This window comes from Salvelinus sp. IW2-2015, linkage group LG20, assembly GCF_002910315.2.
Source record: "Salvelinus sp. IW2-2015 linkage group LG20, ASM291031v2, whole genome shotgun sequence".
NCBI lineage: Eukaryota > Metazoa > Chordata > Actinopteri > Salmoniformes > Salmonidae > Salvelinus > Salvelinus sp. IW2-2015.
In genome coordinates, this window is record NC_036860.1 from 18,476,969 (window position 1) to 18,492,419 (window position 15,451).

The following is a 15,451-nucleotide window of genomic DNA, read 5'->3' on the forward strand; positions in this document are numbered from 1 at the left end:
TTTAACCAGGTAGTCGAGTTGAGAACAAGTTCTCATTTACACCTGCGACCTGGCCAAGATAAAGCAAAGCAGTGCGACACAAACAACAACGCAGAGAGATACACATGGAATAAACAAGCGTACAGTCAATAACACAATAGAAAAAAAATAGTCTATATACAGTGTGTGCAAATGGCGTGAGGAGGTAAGGCAATAAATAGGCCATAGTAGCAAGTAATTCTAATTTAGCAAATGAACACTGGAGTGATAGATGTGCAGATGATGATGTGCAAGTAGAAATACTGGTTTTCCAAATAGAAGAAAAGTCAATAAAAACAATATGGGGATGAGGTAGGTAGATTGGATGGGATAATTACAGATGGGCTATGTACAGCTGCAGCGATCGGTTAGCTGCTCAGATAACTGATGTTTAAAGTTACTGAGAGAACTATAAGTCTCCAGCTTCAGCGAATTTTGCAATTCGTTCCAGTCGTTGGCAGCAGAGAACTGGAAGGAAAGGCGGCCAAAGGAGGTGTTGGCTTTGGGGATGACCAGTGAGATATACCTGCTGGAGCGTGTGCTACAGGTGGGTGTTGTTATCGTGACCAGTGAGCTAGCAAAGACTTATAGATGACCTGGAGCCAGTGGGTCTGGCGATGAATATGTAGCGAGGGCCAGCCAACGAGAGCATACAGGTTATCAAGGGATCCAATAATTTTGAGCCCCACTGTACGTCTCTGTATACTTGGGAACAGATTTCATACATACAAATATTTTTGGGGATTCATTCCTGGTGATTTAAAAAAAAWATATATATAATATCTTTACTAAAAACTTTGGAGGACCCCAAAAATTCACTTGCAGGCCGGTTTTGGCCCACTGGCCGCTTGTTGCAGACCCCTGCTGTAGGCCGACAAAACAATCGCTGCCAGTAGGATGAAATTGCACCCTATTCCCTATAGGCTATATTGAACTACATCCCTATATATAGTGCACTACTTTGATAGGGTTCAGATACACACACGGATATACACACACACCGATACAAACGTTGAGTGTTTTGTTTGTCGACTGGCCGTATGTCTAATTATAAGGTCTGAGTGATACATTATGCATAAACAATAAGTAACAGGCATATTTTTTATCGCTCTCTGCCAGCAAAAAACCTTTTAAGGATAATCACTTACAACTACTACAACCTTAATAATCCACAGCAGTGGGATTATCTCACTAAATATGAGCTTTAGAGAGCTAGCTGCTGCTGGTGCTGCCTGTCCTGACCTGGCTGGTTTAGATGGATGAGAGGGAGGCAGGATAAAGATCTACTACAGAGAGACTTAGACCCAACACTGGCTGGCTGGGGCACGCAGGACAGACATCAGCTAGCTACAACACACAGCTGGACACTGGATGAGGGAGAGGTCTGCTGCTTTAAAACATGGAAGAAATGGTTTAAAAGCCCAACCCAAAAGGGTCTTATCTTTTGAATTGTATAATAAGTGCTGCATTTGTCTTTGGCCAGTATGCTACATGACAGTGCCATGTGAGAGAGAGAGAGAGAAAGGTTAAGGCACAAAGCTGGACACTGTATGAAAGAAGAGTCAGACCACCCAACCTCAACAGGGTCCTATTCTCTTATCTCTAGCAATGTATGTGTTGTATTTGCCTTTATTTATTGAAGCCTAGGCTGTTTGATAGTACAGTCAGCACAGTGTGAGAGACAGAGAGAAATGACGTTTTTAAATCCATGAAGTCTGACGTGCAAATCCATAGGAATGACTGTGACATTTTGTTAATCTCAACAAGCAATCTGTCCTAACCACAGAGTTGAAAAGGAGGAGACAATCCATACGAGCGGTTTGATCTTGAGGAATATTTGAACCCAATTATTGAAAATAGCATTGCAGTTATTTTCATGACTAAAGACGTCAGCAGCATGTCTAATGCAAAAAAGTATCTTAATCTCTTTGTGTAGAAGATTATTGTGTGTGTCACTAGTAGATACCCATAGACTTCCAGTCATTGCGCTAACGCTAGTTAGCATTGGCACGCGAAACTACCTCTAACTTTCTACATACTGGAAACCGACATAAAAATAGTAACCACGAGTTCATCTGACTCTGGGGAAGTAGATAAAGGGCCTTATTGCCAAAATCCTGAAGTATCCCTTTAAACAAAACTCAAATACTAAGCCAATCTGAAATTGTCATCTAGTCCTACCATTAGTGAGACTACTGTACTATGTTTTTAAGTTGAACAAGAAACTCCCCATATGAATTAAGTAGTGACTTTCCCTATGCAATAAATCGGGATTAAATTATGTGAAACAGTGTTAGAGGTCTCACCTCGTGTGGCGTGGGGCTGGTCCTGCGTGGGCTGTGATGGGGGCTGTGGTGGGACTCGGCTGACTTTGGGGAGAGATGGGTGGTGTCAGAGACAGACTTGGGGGAGCTGGAGGACTTGGTCAGGCTGATGGTGGGCAGCTCACGGTGCTTGGTGGTGGGGGAGCGTGTGAGACCTGCAGCGTGAGGGGTGGCCCCCATCTGGAGAGTTGCCGCCACATCTACAGGGAGGAGGAAGGTACTTCATGAGCAAACAAATCTCTTTGCTTTTTTCATGTTTCATTGAAAGGATAGCGAGAGAGTAACAGGAAAGTTAGGAGAAAGTGTGCTAGAAGAGCAGTGGGTCGGATTGGAACCCATGTGAGCACAAGTACATGTGGTCTGGAGGCAGTGGCCTAGACTGCTGGACCACCTCAGGCTACAAACATACACCCTCTTCTGTGACCTGTTTGTAGTTATCCAATTGGGAGTTGGTGTTCTAGGTCCCTGGCTGATTAAACAGTGGAGTGGAGGGAGTAAAACCCTCCTGTCCCCATCTGTCTCTGTGCTTAGAGGTCACGACCCCCGAGCACAGCACCATACATGGCACACCGGGGCCAGAAAGAACTAAGGGGCTTAACCATACAGCCCGGATATCACTCACTCACCGTTGTTGACCCACGTCTCTGTGTGTGTTTGGGACCTTTGTGTGAGAGGGATTGTATATGTGTGGCATCATTCATTCAGCCACTCACTGCAAGCCCCACCAAACCAAACCAATTGATTGTGAATATGTGGGTCGTTACAATGAACCTAACAGTGATTTCAGGTACCAAGTTACTCAAAAAAGACCAGGAAAGGGAGTGATAGTGCTCATGGTAGCAGTGACAGTCTCAATGACCCAAGATCTCTAGGAACAGTAGCAGTACATGGTAGCGAGGAGTCCTAAGGGAGAGTATCTCTCTCCTCCAGACTCCAGACGTCCACATCATCACCCAGAGAGTTCAAATCATCCCATAGGTAGGCCACCTTGATCTACAACAGAAACAGAACACCTACTGTACATGGCTGGAGGGAGGGATGGATGCATACAATAGGGATTTGAAGGGATACTTTAAAGCCAGTGGCGGCCAGGATTACAATATATTATGTTCTCAGTCCGGGTCTGCATCATGTGGAATCCCTTTCAAACGTAATCATGTCGATCTAAAAGTAATACCAACACAATCCTACATGGAGATCCAGGGTTGGAACAAACACTCTTTAGTTTAGCAATCTTCATGTGTACAATCAATCTTGGTAGGAACTATAGACCATATTGGTAAACTGTGCCTGAGGGAGATTCAGTATTAGTAGTTAAAATGAGCCAGAGGGGGCATACAAAGGCCATATGAAGATGCATTTATTGGGATGGGGAGTGTATTTCATGAAGGGAATATGAGTGAGTATGTGGAATGTATTGGTGTCGTGACGGTATTATGATATGGTTTTAATGGTTAGGGTAATATCATGGTAATAACGGTTGCCCTTTGGCATGTATCAGGAACATGATGGTAATAATGGTTGCCATGGTTACCCCCAGCGAGGCCCACACCGTTGGTCAGATGGCAGAGGGCATGGTTAGTGAGGAGTGTGGAGCCAGCCAGGTCCAGTTTGCCGGCCTGCAGTCGGAAGGTCTCCAGCTCATGGCTAAGCAGGCCGAACTGTTCACTCTGGCTGCGACATTTATCCTCCAACTCACGCACCTTAAGACTGAAGACAGCACAGAGAGAGATAGAGGTACACACACACCACACACACACACACACACACACACACACACACACCACACACACACACACACACACACACACACACACACACCACACACACACACACACACACACACACACACACGATTTAGTTTCAGCTCCTAGGCAAACAAAATATCATAGGCTAATGAAAGGGTATTTGTGTGGTGGCCTACTTTGACAATCTGCCTATTTAAAAATTATACTACTGGAATATCAACTTTAAAAAATGTACTTATTATATGCATAACACTCACAATTACAATCACATTTAGGATCAAATGAAAAGACAAAAAGGCGGGAAAAGGAGTGAGAAGGTTGAGTAACAGGTTTCAGGGCTTAGTAGGAGGTGTTGGTTTGTGGGGTGACAAACAGAATCTGAAGCGTAGCTAGCGTAGTTTGCAGCGAGTTGCATGTCCTCCGACACAGTTCTGCAGCGCTCACAGTCACACTAGCAAAGCCACGGCCACAGCTCAGTCAGAACGCTCTAACAGGGTTTAGCATCAGCCCCCAGTGAGTTTCTATAACCGGCTGCTTTCACTTCCGGTTGTGGTGGGAGTTTCCTGGTAGTGATGTGACAGGGCCCCTAGCTAAACGAAACACACGTGCACTGACACACACACACACACACACACACACACACACACACACACACACACACACACACACACACACACACACACACACACACACACACACACACACACAACCACACACACACACACACACCACACACACACACACACACACACACACACACACACACACACACACACACACACACACACACACACACACACACCTTCCTGTCAAACCTCTCACCTACACCACCAAGCACAGCCTGTCCCAAATGACTGCTCGAACTCTAACATGAACCAAGTCACAAAGTGGGAGATATAGCAAGTAGATCCAGCTAATGTATGACATTTTACATTTTAGTAACATCTTTCCTCAATAAAGTAGCTAACAGCAAAGTCAGAGCTAGTAAGGGGCGGAAAAAGTCAAGTGCAAGTGTTGGTTCACAAAAGTATTTTCTTTTGGTGGGGGCATGCTACCCGTTCTCTTACGAGATTTGAGTCACTGTGCTGACTATAGGATAGATCAGGCTCCCAATAGTGAGATACAAAACTACGTTGAGAGGAGAGAGAGAAGCCCCACTATGTCAGGGTCACAGCTCGACTGCCAAGAAAGCAGGCTAACTCTATCTTAACACCTTGAGCTTAAGAACCAAGCCAATTCTCCTATGAACAAGGTTCAGTTTACTCAGCCCAGCGGGGGACTGGATTTCGTGCCATAGAGTAATCTAACAGCAGCGTCACTCGGCCTGACCTGTTTAACACTGACTTTAATCACCTACACTCACTCTCTCACACTCCAATTCTTCCCTCACTCACTCTCTCACACTCCACTCCCTCCCTCACATTCCACTCTCTCTCTCTCTGTGTGTGTGTGGACGTGTATAGTTAAACACGTCCATACACACAGCGCACACACGGACACATACTAATACACATTCACACACAGAGGGCCAGCCGGCATCAGAGGGTTTCTCCGTGTCAACACAAAGGGATTATTTAAAATGAACACAATTACTACTAGGCTTGTTATGTAACTGGCTGAACCACACAGATGTGTAGGAAAAGGCACATAGGACAGTACACTGACACACGCCGGCCTGGCTGGAGCCTATCACCTCTCAGAGAGAGCCCAAATAAGCTTGTCATGTTGTATTCAAAGCCTGTTACAACACTATAGACCACCTCTGCTGTAGCTAGAGAACATATGAGGCCATCTTTGCCTTTCCATAAATACATCCTAGAAACCAATAACTTCAGGTATAGAACTTCGGTAGCGTTTTCCTCAGATTTGCTTTATTAAAGTCCCCAGAGACAATAAATACGGCCTCAGGTTTAGGGCTGTTACGGTGACCATATTACCGCCACACTGGCGGTCACGATTCAATGATGGCAGTCAAATTCCATGTGACCATTTAGTGACGGTAATTAGGCTTCTCCAAGCTCTGATGCTGCTAACTGCCTGGTACTCTGCACTCTATTGTCCCTCTAATCATTCTGACATCAATGCAAATGTATTCGAAAATCAAACACTTAATGAGAGCCCATGAGCTCATGTTGCGTAACATTTCTATAGGCTATGCAATTGCGTCAGAAAACAGAGTGATGGCCTCTATTAAAAAGAGGAGGATCCCATCAGCTTTCTGTAGGCTAGGCCTAGCATATTTATTTCTCAAATTTCCTAAAATTTAGCACATTGCTTCTCTTCACAACAGGATTATAGCCTACCTGGCTGGCATGAAAATGAACTATGTGAAAAGCATCCTCCAATCGCTTTTTAAGTGCCTAGATGACATGTATTTTTTTCCATTGCCCGTTTCGAGATAGGTGCATGATAATGGTCCATTCTAAATCAAAACATATTTCACACATATATTATTTAGTATATTTAAAGACAAGATTAAATCAAGAATAGTGTAATGGGTGACAACATTAGCATATCACTTGTGAATAATTTATTATCACTCGTGAATAATGCCTACGTCACGGATCCCCCCGGTACTGATGCTCATTCTGTTCACCAGTACGTCACCGGCTTTCTAGGCTTCACTGAACGGGATTCATTATCATCAACCCCGGACTGTCTTGTCTGATTACACACACCTGGTTCCCATTTCCCCTGATTAGTATGTTATATATGTGCCCTCTGTTCCCTCTGTCTTTGTCAGTTACTGTTCCCATGTCCGTTGGTGGTGTGAGTACCTATGCGTTGGTGCAGCTGTTATATAAAGCATGCAGCATGTTGTGTTTTATGGGTATCGTCCCGTGTCATTCAACGAGGTTTACCCTCGCTTGTTTGTTTGGGTACAGCCCAGTGTTTTTGTATACGTGTTTGTTTTGGGTGTATTAAAAACCCCTATTGTGTATTCCTGCGCCTGTCTCCAAATCCTTTATACCAGCGTGACAGCCTAGCTTAATGCAAACAGCGCATTATGATTTTTGTAACTTTTTCAAATCACAGTCAAATCACACCTCATGTAGCCTAGTCCATAGGCCTATATGTTTTGACAAGGTTTGTATCACAACTAAAGTGGCCAAATAACTTTACAGCGGGTGTAGAGCCTAACTGGCATACATACAGTGGGGAGAACAAGTATTTGATACACTGCCGATTTTGCAGGTTTTCCTACTTACAAAGCATGTAGAGGTCTGTCATTTTTATCATAGGTACACTTCAACTGTGAGAGACGGAATCTAAAACCAAAAATCCAGAAAAATCACATTGTATGATTTTTTAAGTAATTAATTTGCATTTTATTGCATGACATAAGTATTTGATCACCTACCAACCAGTAAGAATTCCGGCTCTCACAGACCTGTTAGTTTTTCTTTAAGAAGCCCTCCTGTTCTCCACTCATTACCTGTATTAACTGCCACCTGTTTGAACTCGTTACCTGTATAAAAGACACCTGTCCACACACTCAATCAACAGACTCCACCTCTCCCAATGGCCAAGACCAAGAGAGCTGGTGTAAGGACATCAAGGGATAAATTGTAGAGCCTGTACAAGGATGGGATGGGCTACAGGACAATAGCCAAGCAGCTTGGTGAGAAGGCAACAACTGTTGGCACAGTTATTAGAAATGGAAGAAGTTCAACGATGAACGGTCAATCACCCTCGGTCTGGGGCTCCATGCAAGATCTTCACCTCGTGGGGCATCAATGATCATTGAAGAATGTGAGGGATCAGCCCAGACTACACGGCAGGACCTGGTCAATGACCTGAAAGAGAGCTTGGGAACACAGTCTCAAAGAAACATTAGTAACACACCTACGCCGTCATGGATTAAAATCCTGCAGCGCACGCAAGGTCCCCCCTGCTCAAGCCAGCGCATGTCCAGGCCCGTCGAAGTTTGCCAATGACCATCTGGATGATACGAAGGAGGAAATGGGAGCAAGGTCATGTGTCTGATGAGACAAAAATAGAGCTTTTTGCTCTAAACTCCACTCGCCGTGTTTGGAGGAATAGAAGGATGATGTACAACCCCAAGAACACCCATTCCCAACCGTGAAGCAGGAGGTTTGGAAACATCATTCTTTTGGGGATGCTTTTCTGCAAAGGGGACAGGACGACCTGCACCGTATTGAGGGGAGGATGGATGGGGCCATGTATTTCGCGAGATCTTGACCAACAACCTCCTTCCTCCAGTAAAGAGCATTGAAGATGGGTTGTGGCTGGGTCTTCCAGCATGACAACGACCCGAAACACACAGCCAGGGCAACTAAGGAGTGGCTCCGTAAGAAGCATCTCAAGGTCCTGGAGTGGCCTAGCCAGTCTCCAGACTGAACCCAATAGAAAATCTTTGGAGGGGAGCCGAAAAGTCCGTATTGCCCAGCGACAGCCCGAAACCTGAAGGATCTGGAGAAGGTCTGTATGGAGGAGTGGGCCAAAATCCCTGCTGCAGTGTGTGCAAACCTGGTCAAGAACTACAGGAAACGTATGATCTCTGTAATTGCAAACTAAGGTTTCTGTACCAAATATTCAGTTCTGCTTTTCTGATGTATCAAATACTTATGTCATGCAATAAAATGCAAATTAATTACTTAAAAATCATACAATGTGATTTTCTGGATTTTTGTTTTAGATTCCTTCTCTCACAGTTGAAGTGTACCTATGATAAAAATTACAGACCTCTACATGCTTTGTAAGTAGGAAAACCTGCAAAAGTTCTCCCCACTGTACGTGAGTTTCTAGTTTGGGGAAGATCATTTTCATCATAAAAATTACCTTCATAATAAAAGCAAAACATGTATAAATCGCATTTGTGGTCACTTATGAGAATGGTGTTTTCCTGCTTTTCCTGCGCTTATAGCCTACTGTCCTGTGCGCATTGCTGTGCTTATAATGTGAAGAAATAGCCTAATAGTATATCAACATTTTGAGCTAAATGTTCTCATCTGCTGCGTCAGGCTCATTGCTTGAAACAGGTTTTTTGATCCTAGTGGTTGTATTAATTTGGGATCTATCGTATCCCACAACTGTTCAAGACTATGTATGTTTGGAATATTTATAGGTCAACTTTTGTACTATGGGGGATAGTAGATTGACATGTGCTAGTGCTTTTGCTTTTCAGCTGACGAAAAGTAAATGTGGACAGTTCTTCCAATATCTACAATATGCGCCTTGGACAAGGACGCACGCAGTTGCAGCCCGATGTCTTCGCGCAGCCTGTACTTGTAGCCTGTGAGAAAGACCAGATCACGTGATGGAGAGCCATGTGAGTGAGAGGTGTTTCGGCACGAATTATAATTGTTAAATTCAGCCCAAGGGCACAACGGCCACTAGCCGCAAAAGGTATGGATTTTTTTTTAGCATTCAGCCTTTTAGGAGGCATTATGGCCACACAAAGGGAATGCAGCAGGGAAATTCGAGGCATTATCAAGTGCTTGTCAAATTGTGAAGGAGAGACTGATGAAGTGTGTACAGCCTGCGCAAAAAACAAAGCAGAGCTCATGCCTTTCATGCGTTTCATGCATCATTTTTTCAAATAATGCAGCCTTAGAATGTATTAAAAATGTAAACATACAGCCCAACATTTGTATCACAACTAAAGTTACATAAGGCCTGATGAGAATATTATAAAGTACTTTTCAAATTGTGAATGAGAGACTGATGCCTTTCATGCAACTCTTTTCAAATCATCATAAGTTCCATCATCTAAACATTTAGCCTAAAGTTGCATAAATACATCTACATTCAGCATATAGGAGTAGCTGTTTCTTTGTTAACCGCTCAACACAAAATAGCTGCATGTGCGCACTCCCTGTCACGTTCCTGACCTGTTTTCTCTTGTTTTGTATGTCTTTATTGGTCAGGGCGTGAGTGTTGGGTGGGTAGTCTATGTTTTGTATTTCTATGTTGGGTTTTGTGTTCGGCTGGTATGATTCTCAATTAGAGACAGGTGTGTATCGTTTGTCTCTGAGAGTCATACTAAGGCAGCCAGGTTTTCACTGGGGTTTTGTGGTGTTTGTTCCTGTGTCAGTGTTTGGGGCCACAGGACGGTTGAAGGTTAGTCACGTTTGTTGTTTTGTAGTGTCTTGTTTGCTGTTTTCATTAAAAGTATGATTAATCCCAATCCGCATCTTGGTCCGATCCATGTCTCCTCGTCTGAGGAGGAGAACAACAATGACTGCCTTACAGAAACACCCACCATACAGGACAAAGCGGATTGGGCCGGAGGAAAGGAACTAAAGCAATGGAGAGAGGAGGAATGGAGTTGGGAACAATATTCAACGGAGAAGGACCCTGGGCTAAGGTTGGTGTGACATCGACCTCGCGGGAGGAGAAAGAAGGCAGCCACAGCCCAGGAGCGGTGGAATTGAGGAGGCCAGCACGTATGAGAGGCTGGAAGCCCGAGAGGCTCACCCAAAAATTTCTTGGGGGGGGGCTAAAGGGGGAGTGTGGCGAAGCCGGGTTGGAACCTGAGCAACTCCCCGGGCTTGCCGTGGGTAAGAGGGCGTCGTACTGGTCAGACCCGTGTTATGCGGTAAAGCGCACGGTGTCCCAGTAGCGTGCCTTAGCCACGTGCGGGCTATTCCACCTTGCGCAGATGGGAAGGGCTAGGTTGGGCATCGAGCCGAGTGCATGAAGCGGCCAACGTATCTGGTCTCCCAGTACGTCTCCTCGGGCCGGCGTACATGGCACCAGCCTTACAGGTGGTGTCCCGGTTCGCCTGCATAGCCCAGTGCGGGCTATTCCACCTCGCGCACTGGCAGGGCTACGGGGACCATTCAAACCTGGTAAGGTTGGGGAGGCTCGGTGCTCAAGAGCACGTGTCCTCCTTCACGGTCCGGTATATCCGGCGCACCTTCCCCCCCAGCTCAGTACCACCAGTGCCTACACCACGCACCAGGCTTCCAGTGCAATCTCCAGAGCCTGTTCCTCTTCACGCAATCTCCCTATGGTGCGTGTCTCCAGCCCAGTGCTCCAGTTCCGGCACCACGCACCAAGCTTCTGTGCGTCTCCAAGAGCCCTGGACGCACTGTTCCTTCTCCCCGCACTTGCCCTGAGGTGCGTGCCCTCAGCCCGGTACCTCCAGTTCCGGTACACGCACCAGGCTAGAGTGCGCCACGAGAGTCCAGTGTGCCCTGTTCCTGTTCCCGCACTCGCCTGAGGTGCGTGCCTCATCCGGTACCTCCAGTTCCGGTACCACGCACCAGGGCCTACAGTGCGTCTCAGCCGGCCAGAGTCTGCCGTCTGCCCGCGGCGCTGAACTGCCCGTCTGCCCGCGGGCGCCTGAATGCCCGTCTGCCAGCGGCGCCTGAACTGGCCCGTCTGCCCAGCGGCTGTGAACTGCCCGTCTGCCCTACGCCGTCTGAATGTCCGTCTGCCATGAGCCTCGCAAGCCGTCCGTCTGCATGAGCTGCAAGAGCGCCGTCTGCCATGAGCCTGCAAAGCCGCCCGTCTGCAATGAGCCTGCAAAGGCGCGTCTGCCATGAGCCGCAGAGCCGTCCGCAGACAGGAGCCGTAGAGCTCCGCCAGACAGGAGCGCCGAGCTTCGCCAGATCCGGCAGAGAGCTTCCGCCAGACCGGATCAGCCAGAGCTCCTAGACCGGATCAGCCAGAGTTCCGCCAGAAGGTCAGCCAGAGCATTCCGCCAGACGGATCAGCCAGAGCCTTCCGCCAGACCGGATCAGCCAGAGCTTCCGCCAGACCGGATCAGCCAGAGCATTCCGCAGACCGGATCAGCCAGAGCCTTCCCGAGACGGGATCAGCCAGAGCCTTCCGCCAGACGGATCAGCAGAGCTTCGCCAGACCGGAGCTGCCGGATCCTCAGCCGGACCTGCGGAGTCCCTCAGCCGGACTCAGCCTGCGGACTGCCGGAGTCCCTCAGCCGGACCTGCCGGAGTCCCTCAGCCAGGACCTGCGCCTGCGGATGAGTCCCTCAGCCAGGACCTGCCGGAGTCCCTCAGCCAGGACCTGCGGAGTCCCTCAGCCAGGACCTGCCGGAGTCCTCAGCCAGGACCTGCCGGAGTCCTCAGCCAGGACCTGCCGGAGTCCCTCAGCCAGGACCTGCAGACGTCCTCCGCCAGGACTGCCGAGTCCTCAAGCCAGGGACTGCCAGAGTCCCTCAGCCAGGACTGCAGAGCCCTCAGCCAGACTGCCAGAGTCCTCAGCCAGGACTGCCGCCCTTATCCGGTGCCGCCTTCATCCGGTGCGCCCTTATCCGGTGCCCGCCTTATCCGGTGCCGCCCTTATCCCGGTGCTGCCCTTCATTTAGGTGGTTTTAGTTGGAGGGTGGTCATTGGGAGGGGATAAGCGGGGAGTGACTATGTGGGTGTGGGGACAGCGTCCGGAGCCTGAGCACACCAGTGGTCAGATGCCCACCCAGACCCTCCCTGGACTTTGTGCTGGTGCGCCGGCGTTCGCACTTGAGGGGGGGTTCTGTCACGTTCCTGACCTGTTTTCTTTTGTTTTGTATGTCTTATTGGTCAGGGCGTGAGTGTTGGGTGGGTAGTCTATGTTTTGTATTTCTATGTTGGTTTTGTGTTCGGCCTGGTATGATTCTCAATTAGAGCAAGGTGTGTATCGTTTGTCTCTGAGAGTCATACTAAGGCAGCCAGGGTTTCACTGGGGTTTGTGGGTGTTTGTTCCTGTGTCAGTTTTTGGGCCACACAGGACGGTTGAAGGTTAGTCACGTTTGTTGTTTTGTAGTGTCTTGTTTGCTGTTTTCATTAAAAGTATGATTAATCAAAATCGATCTTGGTCCGATCCATGCTCCTCCTCGTCTGAGGAGGAGAACAACAATGACTGCCTTTACACTCCCTCAAATCGTTTGGAGAAAATATCATTTCTATTTTAGTCAGTTATGTTAAATTGTATTCTTCATACTATAAAATAGTATAAAATAATGTCACAGAATTCTAAGCAAATCTTGTTCGCTATATTAACTAGTGTAGCCTACAGCCATATGGCATAGCCAGATCAGGACCTAACATAAGGACAACTCAGTATGCTATTCTGTTCTTCTGAAATAGACTACATTTTCTTCATATAATGTTTCTTTAGACCTGTCTAAAATAAATAATGGATTTATTGTGAAGGTGTAGGCTATATTACATGGATTTATTAGACTTTTAAAAATGCAGATGTTCCAAAGGTCTGCATCAGTGGCTTGTAGGCTATGCATGGAAGCCAGGAGATGCTAAATGTGTTTATGTTAATAAAGGTAAGTTACTGTGAGACTGTCAGTTATTTGCTTGACAATCACCGCCACAGCCCTAATCAGGGTATCACCGGTCACATTTAAATTTGTCCTTGATTCTCAAACTAACTAGCCACTACTTGCTGCAAGGACACTTGTGTCTAGGACTTTGTAAAGGCAAGGTGTAGTAGTCTGTCTATCTATCTACACAGAGGCTTAAGGTGGGGGTTGGTAACAGGGTGGATGAGGTTGGGATCTGGGCTAGAGTATCAGGACAGAGGCTTTGTGTTGCTGGTACCTGCATGCAGTCCAGAGTAGTCTGGTTAGCAGGGAAACAAAGCACAGAAAAAAAAGCACTTTCAAAACAAACTCATGCTTGTGAAAAGTGGAGTTGAGGAAGAAAAACATGGTTAATAGATTAGAGTCCAGGTCCTGAGAGAGAAGGGTCCGTCAGCGTAAATCATAGAGATGGGGATAGAAACGGACCGTATGGACACTATGATCTCATCACTATTTCTCTCTGTCTTCCATACCTCCTCTGGAGGGAGAGAGAGACTTTTACAAGTGATGGTCTTTGTTTAGAGAGATGGAGAGGAAGAGAGTAGGAGGAATAGTAATGAGCAATTCAAACAAAACAGGAGCGTAACGGTACTGTACCAGCTCCCTCTGCAACACAAGCTGGATCAAGTCCTACAACAGAATACATACACACTTCATTTACACAGAGAAACACAACACATGAACACAATGTATAACAAAGGGTTTATTGACACAATGACAATATACACTATGATGATCAGTCTGTCGGAGGTTCTTTCACCGTTAAATTGTTGAACATAAAATACTGTAGAAACACTAGCAAATCAGCTCCAAGTGATTTTTAGTTTGGAAATCTTTTCCAAAGTATTCCCACGCATAATAGAGAGATATATGTGGTCGTACACAAATGTAAGCAAGGTTTGAAATGATTATGCTTTGGTAAAATACTATATCTGTTTGGGCTTCTTGCGGTCAATTTGCAGTCTACAAATTATTTGTAATTATGTTCCGGCCCCCTGACCTTCCGCTCAAGAAAAAATCGTTCCTGATCCCTGCTCTAAAACGAACACACTCTACCCCTCACTTCTCTGGGGAGAGAGAGAGAGAGAGTCAGTGACTTCCACTAGCTAGTGTGGCTTAGATAAATATTGATATATTCCCCTCGAGCATGCATGTTCACCTCAGTCTCATTAGCCAAGTCTGTAGAACTATACTATAGCATGTTGAGGGAGGCCCTGCCTTTTATAGACAGTCCTGTGTTACACAGCCAGGCAACCTTCATGTGACAGAGAGGGAATGATAATGTAGTGTCTATAGAACTACAACAACCGCACCTCTGCACCAATAGAAATATAATCAGAAACATAGAAATACAAGATCTAGACCTCTGTCTGCACCATAGAAGTTCCTCTGTGGAGATGGGAGAACCTTCCAAAAGGAAAAAGCATCTATGCAGCATAGACGTACACTCCACCATAGAAGTATAAGATCTAGACCTCTGTCTGCACTATAGAAATACAAGCTCTAGACCTCTATTGGCACCATAAAAATACAAGATCAAGACTAGACTTACCTCCAGCAACTGTACCACCCCCTCATGCTCCCTCTTGGCAAAAAACTCAGCCTGTTGAATGGAAAAATAAACACTGTTTTTTATTTATTAGTTCACATCTAGTCCCTCTCAAAAGTTCTCTCTAGAACTAAACAAACAACTTTGCACCCAAAGGCTGCCTCCTACTGGACAAAGTCTTAATTACCCATAATATAAGTGATGGACATTTTTTATTTGAGTTTGATTGGGTTTTGTGGAGTGATTGCTGGGAACAGGGTTTCTTGGCAGTTGTGGTTATATACAGTGCATTTGGAAAGTATTCAGACTCTGACTTTTTCTACTTTGTAACGTTACATCTAAAATGGATTAAATAAAAAGCAATCCTTAGCAATCTACACACAATAACCCATAATAACAAGGTGAAAACAATTTTTGATTTTTTTGCAAATGTATTAAAACAAAAAACAGAAATACCTTATTTACATAAGTATCCAGACCCTTTGCTATGAGACTCGAAATTGCGCTCAGGTGCATCCTGTTTCCATTGATC

The 15,451-nt window shown here is 46.0% G+C and overlaps 1 protein-coding gene across 1 annotated transcript in view; it reads right to left on the bottom strand.

The window, feature by feature from the left end:
- Window positions 1–15,451, bottom strand: part of LOC111981851 (peripheral-type benzodiazepine receptor-associated protein 1-like) — a 168,374-nt gene that overhangs the window by 34,905 nt on the left and 118,018 nt on the right. The window contains exons 12-17 of the mRNA XM_070449720.1: window positions 14,923–14,973; window positions 13,873–14,000; window positions 12,109–12,200; window positions 11,333–11,712; window positions 3,877–4,072; window positions 2,325–2,542 (exon numbers count right to left, since the gene is read on the bottom strand). Of these exons, the coding sequence (XP_070305821.1) occupies window positions 2,325–2,542; window positions 3,877–4,072; window positions 11,333–11,712; window positions 12,109–12,200; window positions 13,873–14,000; window positions 14,923–14,973 (1,065 nt within the window). The remainder of the gene's footprint in view (window positions 1–2,324; window positions 2,543–3,876; window positions 4,073–11,332; window positions 11,713–12,108; window positions 12,201–13,872; window positions 14,001–14,922; window positions 14,974–15,451) is intronic.